The sequence below is a fragment of the Phacochoerus africanus genome, chromosome 2 (assembly GCF_016906955.1).
Source record: "Phacochoerus africanus isolate WHEZ1 chromosome 2, ROS_Pafr_v1, whole genome shotgun sequence".
Taxonomy (NCBI): domain Eukaryota; kingdom Metazoa; phylum Chordata; class Mammalia; order Artiodactyla; family Suidae; genus Phacochoerus; species Phacochoerus africanus.
Window position 1 is genome coordinate 184,921,861 of NC_062545.1, and position 22,348 is coordinate 184,944,208.

Consider the following 22,348-nt stretch of genomic DNA (forward strand, 5'->3'; position numbering starts at 1 on the left):
AGATGACTTCTAAAATCTGTACAAACCCTGACATTTTAGAATCCTTTGAAAATGATTGCAAACATCCAAGGAAAACCAAAAACAGGATGTATATAACCCAGGCTGTTATCATGCTGGCACTAATGTTTACTAAATGAGACTCTGAGATGAAATTTTATATCCTGCCATTCTATACACTGATCCAAGCTCAGTACCATAAACATTTCCTTGGCAACTTCCTTTCTCCTTGACTAAAGCAAAAGCAGACAGCATGGACTGTAGTGGCTTCCTAGACCCATCCTAGAGGTAAACAGTTACGAGTTCGGTGGGGGTGCTTCCTGCTAAATATGCTGTAGGTACAGCAAAAGTTTTTCTATGTAGGTCGATTATCATGAACGCTAAGAAACTATATGTATTGGCTATACCTAACTATAAAAATACTTAATGCACATGTTTCAGATTCGACCAGAGTACCATCCGATTCCTGGCAGAGGCTTGAGGCATGGAGACGACAGCAGGATCTGGATAAGGGACACTTGAGAATAACCTCAGAAGTCAACTACCCAACACTCAGACCGCCTGGTCAAATTCTAGTTCTTTCTCCAATGATTGACTCCTACATCCTCTTTTTAGCTCTGCCTTGACCCTTCTTTAATTCATGTTTCTTCTTCAGCCTCATTTCCACGCTAACAAAAGATGATTCAAAACCAATTGTAAGACATACACCCAATTCATCTTCTGAATTGTCCAAATGCCTTATTCATTATAGTTGAGAAGACAGAAATATTAACCAACCTAATTAATCAGGAAGCAATTCAACTATTTTCCTCTACTGTAGGCCTTTCAGTGAACTCTCCAGGTTTGGTCTGACTCTACTTTAAGGGGCCCAAGTGCCATCACTGGAATGAGTGGTGGAATTGGCTGTGACACTCAGCTGATGGCTTCTTCTCTGTCTACTCTTTGGGGGCAGGCAAAGCCAGGATCTGGTGTGTTAAAATACCTTATAGACCAGAATGCTTCAGCCCCAGTGAGGAAACAAAAGGGAGAAGATGAGAATGAGAATGTTTACATGTCACAGTCTGAGGGCTTCTACAGGACATGATCAGTGTGAGAATATCCAAAGGCTACAGATGCTGCTCAGTAGAATTAAAACATAAGATCCCTAAGGCTTGCTTCAATATAGTTATTGGGAAAGAAAGTACATTTTGTAATTATGTTCTAATATACCATAATTACTGATGAAAAAAAAGTTATGAACAAAACATTCTCCTTATTCTAAGTTTAAATAACTCTTAGGAACCTAACTGGATTAAAACTGTTTGAACAATCTGACCAGTACTCAGAAGAATCATCATAGCATGTACACAAAAGAGAATAAAATTTTAATGGTATCAAAAACAGAACTTTTGGCCAATTTAGTACTTGCCGGAATAAACTTGCAAAATGTTACTCAGTAACTGACTTAGCTTCTAAATCAAGCTAGAATTACATACTCTGTATATTACTTGAGTATATACAAGTACATTCCATGGTAACATGCAGAGACATGGAAAGAAGAAGAGTACTGTAAAGTCAAAATCGCCATCTCTATTGATGGAATAATGAATTGAAGGCAAAACACCTGTCCAATAATACAGAGTATCTCATTTTGAAAAAGTAGTTTTTTTTTTTCTTTTTTTGTCTTTTTGCCATTTCTTGGGCCGCTCCCGCGGCATATGGAGATTCCCAGGTTAGGGGTCGAATCGGAGCTGCAGACACCAGCCTATGCCAGAGCCACAGCAACGCGGGATCCGAGCCGCATCTGCGACCTACACCACAGCTCACGGCAACGCCGGATCCTTAACCCACTGAGCAAGGGCAGGGATTGAACCCGCAACCTCATGGTTCCTAGTCGGATTCGTTAACCACTGTGCCACGACCGGAACTCCTGAAAAAGTGGTTTTGAATGTTTTTCTTTTCAAGAATTCAAATAACTTTCATGTGGTTAAATTTGATTTTTTTCCCCTCAATATGAAAAAAGGGAGGCACATATATCCTAATAGCTATGGGAACTTACTTTTCTTTTTCAATATCAAATTAAAAAGATTTGATTTTGCTCTTCTCAGGTAAAAAGGGCTGTCTAGTGGTTAAGTATGAATCCCTTAAAGCTCTTAGGCATTTGAGTGTCATACCACCCACAACAACATAGGCTCAAAAACCTTTAACGATACAGTCACGAGACATGAGTTTAATTCTCCTGAGAACTAAATAGACCTACAAAATAAACAGGGTATAAGAATGACCTGAGTTTACAGGAATCTCTAAATTCGAAAGACATTGCTTCAGCTTTGCTAAGATCGCATCAAAAGCCTTTTATAGCAAAAGTTTCTTAGTGAGTCACATATTTGGGCATGGAGTCTTGGGATCTTTTCAAGCACTAAAAAGTGTTTTATGTTTTGCAAATCTAATGAAAGGCCAAAAAAGATGGAGGACTGACAGTGCTGAGTAAAACCTACAAGCCAAAGATTCTGCTATCTTATAAAGAAAGGAGGTGAGATGTGTGACTGACCAACTTTGCTCCCAGTTTGACTGTGATTCCTGGAAAGCTAAGATAAGCAAAGACAGCACCTTAAGTGGAACCTAGTGGATGACACTCAGAAGGGAGGGTTGGCTGTGGCAGAGAGGCTACTGATCTCCTTCTTCTAAGTAACTCCTCCTCTGTGTGTGAGAACCGAAGAATGTACATGACTAGGAGGGTAAAGTACTGGCTTCACAGTCTTTTCTTCAAATTATGAACGGCAACTTCTGTTATTATTGTTTGCGAAATAAGAGGTTACACATGAATTATTAGTCAATGAACAGCACATAAAAGAATATGGTCAGTCTTCAAAGTGAATTCTTCCGATTTGCTCTGTAATATAATCCAAGGCACTTTAAATATTTTGTTGCCTTAGTGTATTAACATGTAACATGAAAATAATACTCATTTACTTACCTCAGGGAGCTACTACATAGATTATTGAATCTTAAAGCACTTTGAGCTCCTCAGATGAAAAGCACTGTGGAAAAAATTACAGCTGAGGAAACTTCTCCAATGCCCTGAACTATTGTGCCTATGTCTCAATTATGATTCCTTTACACTTTAAAAATAAACTTTGTTAGTGACACTCCATCCCCTTTTTGTATGTTGTTTGGCACACAGATATTTATTTATACATTTAAATAGTTGTTATACTCCCCACTCCAAAGAACTTTACTAATTTTCCAGTAAAGTTAATTAATGTACCCATGATGGAATACTGTGTTAGGTTTAGAAAACTTTGGCTTTCTCTGAGGTAATGCGACATAATAAAAAATTCATTTTTTCCAAAATAACTGAACTACCATTACTTGTGTGAAACTATAAGTTTTTAATGAAAAAAATACTGAAAGTATGCCACAGTGTCTATATATTCATCTGAAGAGTACAAAGATGGAGTTCTGAGAAAAAAGGGTCTTAACACTATAGAAAATAAATGTGGTTCTTATATTGTTCAAAGGAAATATTTAAAAAATGTAATGTTTCACACAATGACATAAAGCAATTAGTCAGAGGTAATAAATTAGAAATACAGTAGCTCAAATGTTTTTTAGCATTAGTTCTTTGAAACAAATTCAAAACATTTTAAATCTGTTATATTCATGTTTCAAAGGAACTGTGGAAATGGAAGCTTTCATAAAAATCTAAAACAATGATACCACGTTGTGATCTTTATACAGAATACCCTGAACCTTAAGCATTTGAGATTTATAACACATTTTGGTTAGTAAATTAGATTCAACCCATTACTATGCCTTTATATTTGGAAGAAGTTAGGTTGTGATTAGAACCCTGCAGTCCACCCAAACCTTCCTCACTTCCAGGTCTTGCTTGATTCTGTAGGGGGTTCTGTCAGACTCATAATTAAAATGATGAAAACTAAATAACTTTTTTCGGACTGAACATATGTTTTGTTTTTAAATAATATAAAGTGCTTTTAAATTAAAATCTTCTTGCCCTAAACAAAACTGAGACGTATTTAAACTTCAAACTTTCATATCTTGACATACATATTTTAACAGAAAAAAGTCAGTTTGGGGCCACTAATGTCCTTCAGGAGTTCAGATTGGATCTAAATTGGGTTTTGCATTATTGTCATGCTTGTCATGTTTATACATGAAGGTTAAAAGAAAGAGGGCAACATCCAAGGACGACCAATAGGCAGTATGCGACGTGACAGCTGACCAATAGCGACTCTCCACAAGGCCTTCTCTGAGTTCAAAATCAATTCTGTGATCCAATTCCCCTAAAAAGAGAAGTCAAACACATGTATAAGTATTATAATAAGACTGGTTCTATACAGACTTGCTAGAATTGAGAATAAAAATTTACCTAATAGAAGTGATTCTCCTAATTATTACTATCACTGTTTTAAAGTGACTTTCTACTCTAATATTATAGAAAAAAACACCCAAGAGCCTCAGTAGCTCAGGATTCTATTTGGTGAGTCCTTTCCTTTGTATGCATTCAATATAGAATACTAAAGTAGGAAAAACAAAATCTCACTTGGTGTCAAAGAGTGTATTTGGAGTAAAGAAACTGGGCTCAAATCCAGGCTCTCCCATTTAATCTTTGTGCCTAATCTGTAAAATAAAGAGAACAGCCTTCTCGCAGAATTATCGGCCAGGCTTATAAGGCCTGTGGGAGTGCAACAGGACATTCAAAGGCTGCTCCACTGGCGAGGCCCTTTATAGTTAGGTAGGATATGTTGGAAGATAACATCGATTACAGTCCTAGACTGTTTTCTTCCCTACTTGGCTGAGCTCCTCAAGGGTGGCCACAAGGCACCCTCATCTGCATCCAGTCAGCAGGGCCTAACCTGCACCTAGGTGGCCAGGAAAGGAGGAATTTTAAACTGGGAGGAGCAATGGCAATCTTGAGAGGAAGGATTTCATTCCCTAACAGTGTTGGCCTCAAACACTTCAACGAATTCAATCAGGATTTTTCTAAAACAAAATGTCCTTGCAATACCTGTTAGAGAAAAATCACCTTAACAAATCAAGGCTCTAAGAAGATTGTGGTCGGTTCAGCTAATAAACCCTTAAAGATAAAACACTTAGAAAAATGGTAATTTGATCTTCAGGAACTCCTTTAAAACTGTCAATGAGCCATACAGTATTTTGAAGGGTCTGTCTTAAAAACAAAAAGCGAACCACTAAAAGTGGTTCAGACACTCAAAGTCTGTTCTTTAGAGTGCCAGCAGATACGAAAAGTAAAAGCTAGAAAAATTGAGGATAGAGAAAAAAGTTAGGTTTTGTTTTACACTAGGAATTTGGTAATCACATATAGGAAATCACATCACTTTAGAGACTGATTTCATATAAACATTTAGCTATTACTTATTTTAAGGTTTGTGACAATATCATGCAGTAATTTAAAAATGCGTTTACAGTTGTTATTTTTCTACTCAATTGTGCTTTCCTGACAAAGACTGTCCATGGATCTATCTATACATTTTCAGATAAGGTTTACACTTAAAGAGCATAAATACCTAATTAGGATATAAAACACTTGTAAAATATATTGACATAGGCTTTTTACAAAGTTTTTTTTTAAACTGCTACTTTTCTCATTTCAATTATGATAAGCTAATCCACACTAAGACAGAAATAGTTGAATTCCATGTGTAGAACTGTGGGATAATAGTGTCATGTGCTGTGTTTATTAAATTTGTAAGTACTGGAGTTCCGGTCGTGGCGCAGTGGTTAACGAATCCAACTAGGAACCATGAGGTTGCGGGTTCCGTCCCTGGCCTTGCTCACTGGGTTAAGGATCCGGCGTTGCCGTGAGCTGTGGTGTAGGTTGCAGATGTGGCTCGGATCCCGCGTTGCTGTGGCCGGCGGCTACAACTCCGATCAGACCCCTAGCCTGGAAACCTCCACATGCCACGGGAGCAGCCATAGAAAAGGCAAAAAGACAAAAAAAGAAAAAAAAAATTTGTAAGTACCTTCTGGCACAAGAGACAAGAAGATGGAAAGAGGAAACTGGAATTCTTAAGCATGATGAAGAGGAGTCAAGGTGAAGTTATTTATAAAGAAAAAAAGAGAAGAGGCAAAGCGGAAGACATGGAAAACATACTCATTAATATTGGTGAGGATCACACCAAGGTATAATTTCTATGAATTCACTTCTAAATGACACTGTAAATGTCTTCCTGGTCCAACAGTCTTAGGTTGAATTATTGTTTTAAAGTCAAAGAAAGGGAGATTTTCCCTGTTGTAAATAGTGGTCTTTGCCTCTGCTTTGATTTTATGTCCCTGGAATTAATTCTTAATATGCTATTACTGTGCCACACTGCCTTTTCATATACTATAAATAAACTCAACTGATAAACTTACTGCTCCATTACATTATATGCCCTTGTAATTCTTACCACTTATAGATCTTTAATAAATGTCACTAACTAGATCAGTCTTCCCTATCCCTTTTTATTTATCTGTAGGTTGTCCCTATCAAAATGGGAAGTAGGTGGCCAACTTATACCTGATGAACCTATTTTAGTCTCTCATTTTCCTTAAAAGGCAGGCAGTCTGGCTGCCATTACAGATGACCTCACATTTCTGTTGATTTTGCAGGCAGATGGACAGAGCAGGTAGGCCTGTATCTTCTCCCTTTATACAGATCACAGAATTCCTAAGGAGCGAAGCTGCTATATGGCAGTACCATTCTATATGTGCTGTTAGATGGGTTCTTGGCCAAAGCAGGCCCAAATCTTTATGGAGTTGCCTTTGACCTACTTTCTCGAACCGGTGGCACCAAACAGGTTAGCAGTTTTTTTCCTAGTTTCTTTCACTGAGTTAGGTCAAGGAGAAAGAAGAACATAAAATCGACACTTTATCCTTTCTCTCCTGAGTGCTTAAGTGCTGAAATTCCTCTATCTACAAAAACAAACAAACGAAAACCAATGAGATTCCAGAACAGTTGGAGAGAAGTAAAAATGAAAAAAAGACTGTTGACTTTTAACAACTGTCAGCAGTTTGCTTACAGTTTTACAACACAGATTATTTTCTTTTGGGGGAACTCATGCATATGGGCAATTTCATTCCCTATTCCCCGAGGTGAATGTCTGCAATATACAGTCTGAAGGTAGAGTGTCCTCAGCACTGTGTTTTAAGCAGAGAATTCTTTTGTGCACAGGGCCTATCAATATGGATATGGTGTTAAAAAGTAACATATATAAAGGGAAAGTAAGCTTTTTAGTATAATGTGTACTAACTGGATAGGAAGTACACATTTCTCTATTTAATGGAAGTGTCAACCTTCCTAGAGAGAAATTTTCAAAAACTTAATGAATCTTAAAATTATCTTATTTGTAAATAATAACTATAGTCATAATTGTATGCTTAGGCCCTCCAAGTAGATACCAAGAAAAACTCTTAAAAGTACTGGCAAAGGAAACTGGGTTTCCCAAGGACTCGTGAAAGATTCATTTATAATAAGAAAGATTATGCTCAGAGTTCTTATTGATAAATTATGTTTTTTTTCTTTCTTTTTTTTTTTTTTTGCTTTTTAGGGCCACACCTGCGACACATGGAAGTTCCCAGGCTAGGGGTCGAACCCGGGCTACTGCCGCTGGCCTATACCATAGCCACAGCCATGCAGGATCTGAGCCATGTCTGTGACCTACACCATAGCTCATGGCAATGCCAGATCCTTAACCTACTGAGCAAGGCCAGAGATCGAACCCCCATCCTCATGGATCCTAGTTGGGTTTGTTAACCGCTGAGCCACGAAAGGGAACTCCTATCGTCTTATTTTTGTGGTGCTTCAGAGCGACTATACATTTCAGGTGGTTAGGTGTTTGACCTCCAAGGAATACTTACATTTTCTGATTTATCACAGCTGCAAACATACTGAAGAATATTTTCTAACCATCTTATTTGAAAAAAATAAGACCCCATAATGAGTTTTATATTCACTTCTCATTTCTGCCTCCCAAATTTCCCATCATTAATCTACACTGAGAGACATTCAGATACCTAATATTTGACAACATATGGACTATCTGGGTAAATACAGGCTCTGGATAAATGCTGAATATAAAGAAATCCCCGGAGATGGCCAATTTGTGGACCCTCCACAATCTGGTTTGAGAAACCTTCCCAATCATATTTAGAACTACTCCCTTTCACTCATTCTTGGTTCTTCTCAAGAAAACTAACTCCTGGTTCTCTCTATACCCTGTGCTTCCCACCTCTGTGTTTTTGCTTACATTGTTTCTTCTCTTTGAATTGTCTTTTCATCTCTGCTTGTCCAAATTTTTCTACAAATCCTTTTTGATTTATCCAGGTGAAAGTATTGTCTCATTCCTTAGAAATGATAGCAGCCTTTACCTGTACCTCTGTTATGAGGCTCATCACATTCTGCCATATTATCATCATTATTTTTGTAGTTATCTACTTTCCTTACTAGAATATATGCCCCCTAGAAAATACTTAATTTCCACACCAGAATTTAGGATCTTCATGGGCAGTAATGAAGTCTGTTTCATCTTGGTATCTTTTCTAGTTGACTACCTACTGGGTTCATGGTAAACATTTAATGAACAATTGCTGAATGAATAAAAACAGGAAAAAAAAAGAGAAGCCATATACATATTACCATCTGAATCAGTGTGGTGAAGTTATGATTAGAGGTCTAATTGCTTAGGTAGTTGGGATGGTTTTAAGATAGTGGATGTAAGAATTATTTGAATGCAGGACAAATATACAAGTAGATTATTTTCCTTCCTCCTACTAAATATGCAAAAAGCACAAATCAATGATTTCTTTATGGAAGCGACCATTATAAGTGTCAGGACCTGAGGGAGCACTGATATAAGATCATTTTGGGGGGGATTTCACTGAGATAGATCAATACAAACTGGTGTTATGGAGCCAAAAAATCAAAGCAGCTTGTTACGTTAAAATACTGTTTTGGAATCTTTATCAAGTAAGAGTTTTTTTTTTTTTTTTAAATAGAAAAAATAGAAAATTAGCACAATAACATGAAAATCAGCAATTATAAATACTGAAATTATAAAATTAGGACTGGTTAAAAATCCAAGGAAAAAGTTATTTTATATATATATGTATATTGTTGTTGTTGTTGTTGTTGTTAAAAGACAAAATCCAGGAGTTCCTTTCATGGCTCAGCAGAAATGAATCTGACTAGTATCCATAGGGATGCAGGTTCAATCTCCGGCCTTGCTCAGTAGGTTGAGGATCTGGTGTTGCCGTGAGCTGCGGTGTAGGTCACAGACGTGGCTTGGATCCTGCGTTGCTGTGGCTGTGGTGTAGGCTGGCAGGTACAGCTCCAATTCAACTCCTACCCTGGGAACGTCCATGTGCTGTGGGTGCAGGCCTGAAAAGACAAAAAAAAAAAAAAAAAAAAAAGACAAAATCCAATATTAAAAAAAGTAGAGAAAGGAGTTGTAGATAAAGGAATGAGAAGTTAATAGTAAAATAGTTTAAAACTGCTGAGATTAATCATTACTGATACATTTTGAATCTCCTGAAAATTAAGAGACTAAGAATATCTCTTGCATCCAATATTATTAATTTTTTCAAAGCAAACATACACCTCTAAAGAGCATTAAATATCTGTGTTGAAACCAGGTATCAGCTATGGCATACCAAAAGCCCTAGGGGTAATGTTACTGATATCTGAAATAACTAGGAATGATTAAATTCTTTATGCTATGAAATCCTTCTGTATCTAAGTATATTACATGAAAAGAACAGTGGGCCTTTTTGAAGGCTTTAGGACAGCTGAGAAGAAAGAAAATGTCCTAATGCTTTTCTCCCCTCTCTAAAAGGGTGCTTCTTTGTAGAAGCATAGAGGACTATCAGATACTTTAGCACATTAAGTATCTAATCTATACTTGCTCTTCAGAACCACTAACATTTAAGATCAGAAAACACAGGAAGAGAACACACACAAAAAATGGCTGTCATGGCAACATTCAAGCTGATATCACAGAAGAACTGATCCAATTTTTCAATGAACAGAAGAAATCTAAATAGATAATTTTTGAAGTGTTCTGAATGCTATTCCTGACATATACCATACCGAGGGTATTATCTTTATTCTGCATTACATTTTCCGGAAAAAGAAGTTGTGGGAGATTAAAGAACGATTCTTGAAGTCTGAAATCTGTGAAAAAAAAAACACAAGATGCTGTAAAGTGTTGGCTGATGGTTACAACTGGCCTTCAATGATGCAGTGGCCAAAAGTTAGAACAATACTCCCAAATAAACTGATTAAACCTAGCATGCATAAAGAAGTACAAACTTTGGTTATTGTGAAGAGCTCTTTTATGGAAAATGTAAGCATAACTAACTTTGAAATACAATGTTGCAAACTGTTAACACCCAAGTATCCCCCTAATTTATAGTTCATTCAAGTTTTAACCTAGAGGGTAAGACAATGCTAAAAGAAACAGATACTATGTTACAAAAAATGGGGTGGGGGGAGGGGAGGGAGGAGGTGGTATAAGAAAGCAAATAGTAAAACCACTGGAAATAAGCCTATATACTTTTCAAAAGAAACAAAGCATAACTATGTAAGATGCTTCAACTTGATGTCAATAAGGTGGTTTCAACTGCCAACACTAACTCTTCAAAGAGAGAAACCCTGACTGATCATGAATTCAGTCTGTTTCTATTTTACCACCCTCAAAAAGCAAGAGAATCAAAGTTGGTAGCTTCAGAATAAAGGTTTTCAAGAAGAACTGAGGCAGTCAATGTGAGCAGAAAGAAAGGAAGCAAGAATCACCTAATCACAGTGACCAAATTCCACAAAGATTTAAGGAAGAAAGGTTTTACAATCTGCAAGATAGAACCAAAATAGCAATTATGATTTAAGAAATTTGTCTAAATCAGGATTACATATTAAAGTATACTATTGAAGCAAGTCCAAGAATTAGGCAAATCTTGGGGATTTGATTTAAAAGGCATAATCTGACTCTAGTAGTAGTTCAATTTTAAAAGTTGAATCTTTAAAATCTATATCTAAAGATGAATATATATAACTAAGAATCATGTTTAGCTCATAGTTAGTTTAGTCTATAGTTGGCGAGGAATTAACTATTAGGACAAAGAATTCATAAGCAAGAATAACAGAAAATGTATTTTGTTAAGATATCAAACTATAATGATACAATACAGCTAAGTATCTCTACTCACTTGTCCTAGAAGAAATAGGTTTCTCCTTTATTATTTTGAAATTTCTGTGTTAAATAGTAAAAAACCCCAAAAACAGTTTTCTTCCCTCAGATTCTATAGACCTCTCTCTGTAAGTCTTCATTACCCTTTCTCTGGGGCTCAAATTCTACCCTGCTCTTCTTGTTCCCTCATTCACTCCAATGTGTTAAGCATCACTGTGGTACATTAACATTCTAAGGAACTGTTTACCTGCCATCTTATAAAATTCTCTGAAGTTACTTTTCCTCAGAATTTTAGAGTTTTCTTTTGACATCTGCATGTTACAAGAGAATTCTGTATTTTCAAAATCTCATTTCTGATATTAAGTGGAAGTCAGAATTTAAGTCAATAATAGTATAGCAACTCTTATAAGGCAGTGTTTACAATTATAAAATTTTCAGTACTCAAAGTCTGAGGTAGATAGGGTTATGTTTCAAAAAATGTTATTGGCCCAAAGAGGAATATCTGACTCAGAAATGTTAGGATAATTCATCCTGGATTGGGTCTGACTGTGGAGAAAGATCTAGCCTCCAGGACTGTCACAACTGAACTACCTTTTTAAGTTAAATGACAATAATGAATGAATGACAATAAATGCTGGTTGTTTTAAAATTTAGAGTAGCAGATATAGCAAGAAAACAAGGCTCTAAGTATCTGAAATGAAATGTTTAAACATTTTCAGAGAAAGAAAATAAAGTTTTCTTCTTGTTATAGTTTAGGATTTAGCTAGTTTCAGAATTTACATTTTCTTACATAAGTCAATAGAAAACTAGGACTTGACTTATTAGTTTTATTTTACTGGACACTTAAAATATGGTTTAAATTTAGATCCTCAGAAGTAAATATATATAATAAGTGCATCGGTGTCTCATAACTATTCAAGATTTTAGACCATATAAATCCACTGGAAAAGGTTAAACAAAGCTCCATTCTAATGCTAAATCCAGTATAATGATCCATTCATCCACTCATATCCTGAGTATCTACTTAGACAAGGTAGCTGGGATAGGATTGGAGGCCACACAGTAAGTAGATTGAATACAATGAAAGCTTTAAAGGTTCTAAAATTAGGTTGGATGAAGAAGACTGTGGAATTAGCACCAGGATGGCTTTGGCATAGCAGTTTAAAAAAAGTATCAAGAATAGATATAGCATATGTTTGAAGCAATTACATGAATTGTTTTTCTTTTTAGGGTTGCACAAGTGGCACGTGGAAGTTCCCAGGCTAGGGGTCTAACTAGAGCTGCAACTGCCGGCCTACACCACAGCCACAGCAACTCGGGATCCAAGCTGCATGTTAGTGAGGCCAGGGATTAAACCTGCATCCTCATATATACTAGCTGGATTCATTTCCACTGTGTTCCACTGTGCCACAATGGGAACTCCCAAAGCAATTACATGATTTTTTTTTTTAAAAAACTACTTTACAAAAATCAGGAGGTGCTTACCACAAGAAGACCTGTTTTATGCTTGATGGGTAGGTAAGACACAAGGCCCTGGTTATTAATATTCTTAATTCACCAATGCAGAGAGTAAAACTGCACTTACCTGGGGATTATTATTCTTACAAATTTAAGTAGAGGAAAGGCACTTTTTCTTTAAGAGCTAAGGCATGCTTTCTTTAGATTACAGAGTCGATTGCTAGTATTAACATCGTAATCCTCTCTGTTCTCCTCAAGTTTTAAAAAGACAGAGTATAAACTTGGAAAGAACAATATGAACTAACATGCAGAGTCAAGAAAGCCAGAGCTACTATGTGGAAGTGTCTGCACTGCCACCGTGGTCGTAGGAGGTGAGGTGACCGGTTTCTTCTCGTCTTCTACAGCGTCTCTTGTCTCCGATGGCTGTGATGTAGATGAACGTCCAAATCTTGAGAACAACATTCCTCCAAGTCCCTTTCCGATGCTTGCAGCCCCTGCATTTTATAATACAGGGCAATCATTCTGCTGAATTACGCCACATACCAAGTTAAAGAGCACCACCCATAATTACAGTCAGTTGGCAGAGGAATCAAGTCCTAGTCATGTTTTTCCAGGGTGGGAACATAAAAAAACTACAATTTATATTGTAGGTTTCTAAATAAAGATGGTGCTGAATAGAATAAGAGTTGTAAAAACTCCAGGAATACAGCTTACAAAGGAAGAGATTCTATTTTATTTAGGATTGTTATTTGTTTGTTTTGACTGTCTCCATTGGATGCAAAAGTTCCAGGGCCAGGGACTGAACCTGAGCCACAGCAGCAACCCAAGTCACAGCAATGACAATGCTGGATCCTCAATCTGCAGTGCCATCAGGGTACTCTGCTATTGGTTGTTTTTTTTTTTTTTTAAAGTATTTCATAAGATTAAAAATGTTAATAAAAGAACCATGCCATCACATGGGCATATGTTTACTATTGATATGATTACTACTAAAGTTTAGTGCGTATGCTGTAAAAAGCTATGAATAAAAAAAAGCTATGAATAAACAATCTGATGAAGTCAAACATCAATGAGTCTAAGCAGATAAAGCTTATTTATAGTGCCATCTTGTGGCATTTTATATTAAGGCAACTTGTAACCAAAAGCAACGGAAAAGGGCAAATTAAAATGGCACATAATTGAGCTCCACTGCTACACCAAATGTGGCTGGTACTGGAGATAGTTCAAAGAAGAATTAAATATCCTTGCTGCCCTGAGAAAGAACACATTTTGAGAGACACTTAGGACACGGATCAGAGAACTAGTTGTCAGGAGCACCCTTAGTTCTCAAGTACTCCCTCACTTCACAGATAAGGAAGCAGAGCATTAAAAAACGATGTGACTTCCCAAGATCTCACAGTAAGTGATGGGATCAAGATTAAAACGAGGGAAATGACTCCCAGAACGTTTGTGCATCCAGTTATCTCATATTCTTTAACTACAGGATCTAATCTAATTAGAGAACTTTAGGACTTTTGCCCTCAAATATGAACAGTGAGACGGTAATTAATTCTAAACATGAGGATTAACTGTTGGATATTTTGTAATATACAGAGTATTTCCAACTACCTAAAATTTAATGCCTATAAAAAAGTGCTTAAATTAATTGATAAGAAATAATTGAAGAGAAATTACCTAATATACTTGCTTTGCCTATATTTGTTATAGATTCCCCATAGTGTCGGCGGGCCAAGACTGGTGAGGTCACAGGGCTTGGTACTGTTGAAATACCTTCATTCTCTGAAACTGAGGTAGGTTCTTTTGCTGGGTGAAGAAAGCTTGGCTTCATACACTCATAAGGTAGAGGATTGGAAGTATTATACCAGTGGATCTGGACAGGTGAAATGTTGCTGTAGTGTTTCAGTATTAACGGTTCTAATCTATAAGCCTTAATTAAAAAAAAAAATCAAAGAAACACAACATTAAGGCACAATGTTTGGATTTTAGTAAACGGTTTATTTTTATTCTACTGCATGCTCAGTAGACCTTAGGAAATATTTATTATCACCATGCTCTAAGCAACTGAACTAACTGGCCACCCCTTTTAGGGAATATTTAAAAACCTGATTTTCCTAACATGTATCCCTATTTTTTTCACTGTTAATAATACATAGTTTGTCTAATTATATATCCTTAATGAGACCACAAAAAATAGTGTTAGTCTTGGCTAATTGTGCCCATTAATTAGTTTTTCAAAGAAACAGATTCATTTTTATCATGTTCTGATATCACCTAGTATTTAGACTCATGTTAGTCTCACAAACAAATTAAAGCAGTAAACAGTAAACTGGAGCATAGCAAATAAGACCAATTTTTAATATTTAAGCTCCTAGTAAACTGTATTTTCAAATAAAAATTAACACAGTAACACATAATTTAGATGATGACACAAGACCATTTGTCTAAAGTGAAGTAGGCACACTATAGCAGAAAATGCAATGGACTTGGCATCAGAATTCCCCGGTTCACATTCACTTATTCACTAGATGACACTTACCAAGTCACAAGGTCTCAGAGCCTCAGTTTTCTAAGCTGTAGTAAGGAGATAATACGTGCAACTACTTCACAAAGACGTTAAGAAGAATAGGTATCTTTGGAAAAGCTGCCTAGCACAGTTCTGACATAAAGTATTAAAAATCACAGAAAAACTAAAAAAATGAATAATAAAAAATAATTTATAATGAGTTTGGAAGTCTCCTATACAATACAGCTGACCCTTGAACAACAAAGGTTGAACTGTGTGGATCTACTTATACGTGGATTTTGTACACAATCTTCAGCTGGCTGACCTTGTGGTTGGAGCCATGGATACAGAGGGACAACTGTAAAATCACGCCAATTTTTGACTGAGTATAGGGTTGGCACCTCAACCCCCAAGTTCTTCATGGGGCAACTGTACAACAAAGTTTAAGATTATACAGAGTACATACTGAAAGCTCAGAGTTTTCCAACAAACACAAGTTCACTTCCAAGTTATAAGAGAGCAAAACGAATGGTTTTTTTCTTTTGTCTTTATAGGGCTGCATGCACAGCCTATGGAAGTTTCCAAGCTAGGAGTCAAATGGGAGATTTGGCTGCCAGCCTATGCCACAACCATGGCAATGATGGATCCTAGCCACATCTGCAACCTACACCACAGCTAATGGCAATGCCAGATCCTCAACCCAACTAGCGAGGCTAGGGACTGAACCCACATCCTCATGGATACTAGTTGGGATCATTCCTGCTGAGTCACTTTGGGAGCTCCTAAAAAGAATGTATACAATGAAATGGTCAATGTCTAGTTGGGTATTTTGCACATTATGTTTAACTTAATTCTAAAAACATTATGAGGTAAAATATTGTCATCTGCATCTTATAGATAAAAAATAATTTCAGAAGTGACTTGGCCTAGATTGTGCAGTCTGTATTTGAATCTAATACTAGAGTTCATTTCAATGAAATTTATTTATTAAATATAGCAGGTTTTGATGCTTTAATGTATGGGTGCTTTTCTAAAATTCTTGTGTTTAGTCAATGTCATATTTATTTGGCACTAGCTAAAGATCTTTTAAAGGACAATTATATAAGGCTGTTTTTCAGAGAATAAATGCTATTTGAAATACCTTGTCTTATCCTTATGTTTTATCTAGCCTTGTCCCCAAAAGGACTAAGGAAGCATTTTTTCATTTAAAAATGCTTACCTGGCATTAAACTGTTTACCTAGATGTGAGATCCTTAGAGTGTTTACATTAAAAAACATATTTACAGTAAAAACGGAAAATGTAAAAATCCAAGATGTTATAATTTCATCAGGCTAAAATAAACTCTTCTTCTTTTTCATGTTAACATAATATTTAAGTATTTTCATTTCTAAAAGGATCTAACAAACATAATTTAGTTTTGTAGCATGCTTTGAAGAAAAAAGTATCTGAAGCAGGATTTTTAAAATTTATGGTTGCTGCTTTACTGGTATTACAACTGATTAAAAATCTGAAAGTCCAGAATACTCCTGTCCCTTGGATTAATTGTACAGAGATAATACTTATACATTATGCTTTTATCCTACAAATACACATAACCAGAACATCTTTAGGGTATTTTACTTGCTAAGCCCTAAATTAACTAAAACACAAATATTTTAAAAATATGAGCTTATGCAAATATAAGAGATAAAGGCATACCTCAGAAATATTGCACGTTTGGTTCCATATCACTGCAATAAAGTGAATTATACAAACTTTTTGGTTTCCTAGTGCATACCAAAGTTATGTTTACACTATACTTTAGTCTATTAAATGTGCCACAACATCATGTCTAAAAAAACAATATATATATACCTCAATTAAAAAATACGGCTATTGGAAAAATGGCAACAACAGACTTAATGCGGGGTTGCCACAAAACTTCAGTTTGTAAAAAAAAAAAAAAAAATGCAGTATTTGTGATGCACAATAAAGTGAGGTATGTATTTAAACAAATACTTCCTCATAATTTCAGCAGTATCTTTCAAGATTCCTTATAGATTCTCTTAGAAACAATTCAATATTGAGAGACAAATGTCCGTATATGCAACTCACCACTGGATCTGTTGGATGAAAAATGTTTAGTAATCGGTTACAAATCTCTCTGGGCAAAATATGGTCTTGACTTCCAGTGTTTCCTGGGCGGATGCCGCGCAGCGCCAAAAAAACTGCCAGTGGGGATCCCATACAGAAGAAATTCTCAACCTAAAATGATAAAGTCAACCTTAATTTTGAAAATGGTAAAACGTTTTTGAAAGAATTTGGATATGACATGAAACATAGTTAAATACAAATAATAAAATTCTCTCCAAATAGATACCATTTTTTTGCTTTTTCTAGGACCATACCTGCAGCATATGGAGGATCCCAGGCTAGGGGTCTAATAGGAGCTACAGCTGTTGGCCACAGCCACAGCCACAGCCACACCAGATCCAAGCCACACCTGCAATCTACATCACAGCTCACAGCAATGCTGGACCCTTAACCCACTGAGCGAGGCCAGGGATTGAACCCACGTCCTCATGGTTCCTAATCGGATTCATTTCCCCAGCACCACAAAGGGAACTCCCCAAATAAATAACTTTTAAAATAAGCTTTGTCTCATCTACATTACTTGTTAAGTATGTAACACCATTAATTATTCTAAACAATCTACCCAGGAGAACTTCATTATTTTTAAATCTAATAGAAAACAAAGAACAAGAATAAAGAGAAGGGGGATTTATTAAACTACCATTTGTGTAAAGTAATAATATATACGTGCTCTAAAATATATAAAGACCGATAAAGGAGAGCTTCTACACGCATGAGTTTATAATCCTATGGAGGAGGCAGAACAAAATAAGTGCATAATAGAGGGAAAGTGTGCTATAGGAATGTAGAGAAAGGAATGATCATCCCAACTTTGAGGGCTTTACAAAGGAGGAAGCACTTGCCCTGGCCATAAAAGATGCAAAGGATTACCAAAGTTGGGGTTGGGATACACTGAGGCTGGAAAGAAAGACAGTCCATACTGATAGAACCATGTCAGTATTCTTTCTCACAGAGGAAAGAAAGAATCTGGCTTAATTGAGATAACAGAAATAATCTGGTATGGTTGAAAACTGGGTGTGGGGAAAATGTAACTTGGAGTGAGAACGTACAGAATTAAACCTGACTGTTTGACTATGACAGACTTACTTTATTTTATAGGTTGCAAAAGAGAATAGAATTTGACCCATGTTTTAGGAGTAAATCTAGTAGTAACTTGTGGATGAATTGGAAAATTAAGAGGCTAGTGACTTGAAGACAAGTTACAAAACTATTGAAAGAGTTTAGGCAAAAGCTAATCTGAACCCAGGAGGACAAACTGCTTCATTTAGAAATGGAAATTTGAGAAATTCCAGTGGAAGTGAATGAATGCAGATGGGGATTCTGAAGGAGCCAGAGACAGTTCATAAAATTTGGGTCCAGGTGACTGGGAAGACAGTGGTTGCATTAATTATAATAGGAAACTCTGAGTAAATCATGTTTTTATTCATAATTAGTTTGAGGTATCTGTAACATACTTGACAGATAACTGAGAATTGAGGACAAGAGATATAGAATGGATATGTTATCACCATCATAGAAGTGATGTGTGAAACTGAAAGAATGAGTAAGATTGCTTAGGAAGTACACATAATAAAAAGGCTTTAGAAGAACTATGAAGAATGTCTGCTTTTGATTAGCAGGTAAAGGAGGTAAAACTACAAAAGAGAGGGTGAATGGAAAACCTCTCTCAAAAGTTCCGTATCTTTTTTTTTGGGTCTTTTTTTCCTATTTCTTTGGGCCGCTCCCGCGGCATATGGAGGTTCCCAGGCTAGGGGTCGAATCGGAGCTGTAGCTGCCAGCCTACGCCAGAGCCACAGCAATGCAGGATCCGAGTCGTGTCTGCAACCTACACCACAGCTCACGGCAATGCCAGAACCTTAACCCACTGAGCAAGGGCAGGGACCGAACCCACAACCTCATGGTTCCTAGTCGGATTCGTTAACCACTGCTCCACGATGGGAACTCCTAAAAGTTCCGTATCTTGATGCAAGACATCCCAAGTTCATCCCTCCATCTCATCCCCAACACTAAGTCACTCCAACAGATTTTAACATTCCACTTCATCACCTCTCATCTGGATTATACTGTAACAGTGTTTCTGCCTCCGATTTTATATACCTTTTATCTCTTCCTCATACCTCTGGATTATTCTTTTTTTCCAAATGAAGAAAATATATAGCAATGAATGTATATTTTGAAATGGTACCTTTATGTTAAAGAAGGTTTGAAAAAGTTTTCGTTTTTATTTTTTTTTAAAATTTATTTATTTTTTTGCTATTTCTTGGGCCGCTCCCTCGGCATATGGAGGTTCCCAGGCTAGGGGTCGAATCGGAGCCATAGCCACCGGCCTATGCCAGAGCCACAGCAACGCGGGATCCGAGCCCGGTCCGCAACCTACACCACAGCTCACGGCAACGCCGGATCGTTAACCCACTGAGCAAGGGCAGGGACCGAACCCGCAACCTCATGGTTCCTAGTCGGATTCGTTAACCACTGCGCCGCCACGGGAACTCCTTGTTTTTGTTTATTTTTAAAGGACTGGGTAACTTTAAGATGTCTGATGGCTGAAGAAATTTAACTTATGTTAAGAAAAATTAATAGTGACAGGATGAAAATACCAATCTCATTAATCTCATTTCCTCTTCTATAAAGTGAGAAAAGAATAAAAGGTAAAGATACTTCTCTGTTGGCACAGTGAGTTAAGGATCTGGCATTGTCACTGCTGTGACTCACGTTCAATTCCTGGCCTAGGAACTTCCACATGCTGTGGGTGTAGCCAAAAGAAAAAGAAAAAAAAAAAAAAAAAAGAAAAAAGAAAGAGGGCTGCCAGATGTGGTTTGGAAGGTCCCTTGTGGTACCCCTTAACCCCTGAAGTTAAGGATCCAGTGTTGCTGCAGCTGTAGCCTGGGCTGCAACTGTGGCATGGGTTGAAGCCCTTGACAAGGTATTTCCACATGCTGTGGGTGTGGCCAAAAAATAAGACAAAGATACAAAAACAGTTGAGGTAGAAGAGAGAGCTATATAAATCCTGTTTCCTCTCTCTCTCACACACACACACACACACACACACACACTAGCAAAATGCTTTTCAGAATTTGCCACCCTCAACTCTTTTTGGCATATTGTTTAAAGCTGGTTAATTCCTGAGATATGGAAAAGAAGGGCTCTGGAAATGGAATTGTATGAAGTACAAAGTTTGCTGCTGCCTCTTCAGTCTGCAATCCCTCCACAAATAACCCATGTGTGCTTCATGTCCAGTGATGGATCCTCTTTTAGAGCCTGTTGGTGATCACTTGGTATGTATGTATCTGTTTTCCAGGTCACATGCAGTGTGTAGTTGTGTTGCATCCTGCCATTCCCCCATCCATGGAAAATAAAAAATAAAAAGAAATGGAGTTCCTCTTGTGGCTCAGTGGGTTAAGACCCCAACTAGTATCCATGAGGATGCAGGTTTAATCCCTGGAGTTGCTTAGTGGGTTGAGCATCTGGCAGTGCCACAAGTTGTGTACGTTGCAGATGCAGCTCAGATCCTGAGTTGCTGTGGTTGTGGTATTGGTCGGAAGCTGCAGCTCCTATTTGACCCCTAGCCTGGGAAGCTTCATACACTGCAGGTGTGGCCCTAAAAAGAAAAAAAAAAAATAAATAAATAAAAAGAAAGAACTGCCAAAGTATGACAGAAGTGCATTTATGCATTGGTCATGTACTCGCTAAGTGTTTGTTAAACTGTTAAATCCATGGATTAAACAACTTTTCTTTCTCTGTTTGTGACTGGTTTGGAGTTTGATAGACAAACACACAAAGGAATTATTCTGTCTCAGATAAAAGTGATAATTGCTTTAGTGTTATCAATATCCATCAAGGGTGAAAGACAGTGGTAGATATTTAGCTTAACCTGCTTGTCCAGAGATGAATAAACAAGAGATGTTACATGATTTGGCTAATGTTACATAACTAGCTCAGGATCAGAACTAAATTTTCCCACTCTCTAATCCAATGTTTGATTATTTTTTTCCTTTTTAAAAGTTCAATGATCACGTGTGACAGATCCAACACTATTATTCTGAAAGTAAATCCATCTGCAAGTTAATAGGCACAGAAAGATTTCTCTTCTTTTTAGAACTCTCAAGTCCTAAATGTTAACCTGTCAATTTATCACATATTCCTTTTAAAATGTCATATTTCTATATTTTTCTCTATAAGTGATTAAATAATTAAAAATTCACATCACTAGACTACATGACTATGCATTCATTAGAAAGATATGCAATTATAGCACATAAATTCTAACAATGTGATACTGAATTTTGAGGTTCTAATATACTTAGTGGATCATACGCAAATCTTTAGTACAAAATCCAGGACATGAAATGAAGAGTTTATTCTTCCTACCAGATCAATTCTATATATTTAACACTGATTATATACAATGATGGTGGTAGAGAGGGAACTCAAATTTCAGGTGGGGATGATTCCAAAGTCCATGCTCTTCGGGCTTTTAAATGTATCATAACTTTACCATGTGGCTTTTAAATGTCTAAGTTAAAAAAAAAACTTCATAAATGATAGAGATACTCAATAAGAAAATTCATACTGTTTGAAAAAAAAAATCTGCATCATTCTATCACTTAACCTGTATGTTAAGTTCCCAAGAAGACATAATATAGTACACTAGATATGGGTACACACCTAACTGGAAATGAGTATTAGGAAACTCCTGTCACATTCCATTTACTACCGCAAAGAAACTGTTACTCAGCTTCAGGCCGTGTCCTTTCCAATAGTCAGGTCAATGTCTAGGTCTCTCTGCCACTTTTTATTCTTCTAAACCATTGCTTTTGACAGCTCTATTCTGATGCTCAAAACCCATGAAAAGCTTTCCACTGTCTCTATCAAATATAAGATTCTTTTTTTTCTAGCTATTTCTGCTCTTCACAGCCTCCATGCCCTGTGTCCCGCATATTCTAGCCAAACTGGATTGCTCACTTTGCTCCAAGCTAATTGTGTGCACCCTATCTTGTGCTTTTGTCATACAAATCTTATTGACTGAAATACCAGCTTTCCATTTTTGGCATAGTCACTGATGTAATTTCA

At 36.7% G+C, this 22,348-nt stretch overlaps 1 protein-coding gene across 5 annotated transcripts in view; it reads right to left on the reverse strand.

Annotated features, from left to right (window-relative positions):
• Positions 1-3,348: 3,348 nt before the first annotated feature.
• DDHD1 (DDHD domain containing 1) overlaps positions 3,349-22,348 on the reverse strand; it is a 94,444-nt gene continuing 75,444 nt past the window's right edge. For 2 of the 5 annotated variants that reach the window (XM_047767363.1, XM_047767361.1), the window contains 5 exons: positions 17,240-17,389; positions 14,316-14,568; positions 12,947-13,135; positions 10,088-10,171; positions 3,349-4,283 (listed from right to left, as the gene is read on the reverse strand). In XM_047767363.1, the coding sequence (XP_047623319.1) occupies positions 4,099-4,283; positions 10,088-10,171; positions 12,947-13,135; positions 14,316-14,568; positions 17,240-17,389 (861 nt within the window). In that variant the 3' untranslated portion in view covers positions 3,349-4,098. Of the gene's footprint in view, positions 4,284-6,774; positions 6,916-10,087; positions 10,172-12,946; positions 13,136-14,315; positions 14,569-17,239; positions 17,390-22,348 lie in introns of all 5 variants that reach the window. The other 3 variants (XM_047767365.1, XM_047767362.1, XR_007133187.1) reach the window with 2 other exon arrangements.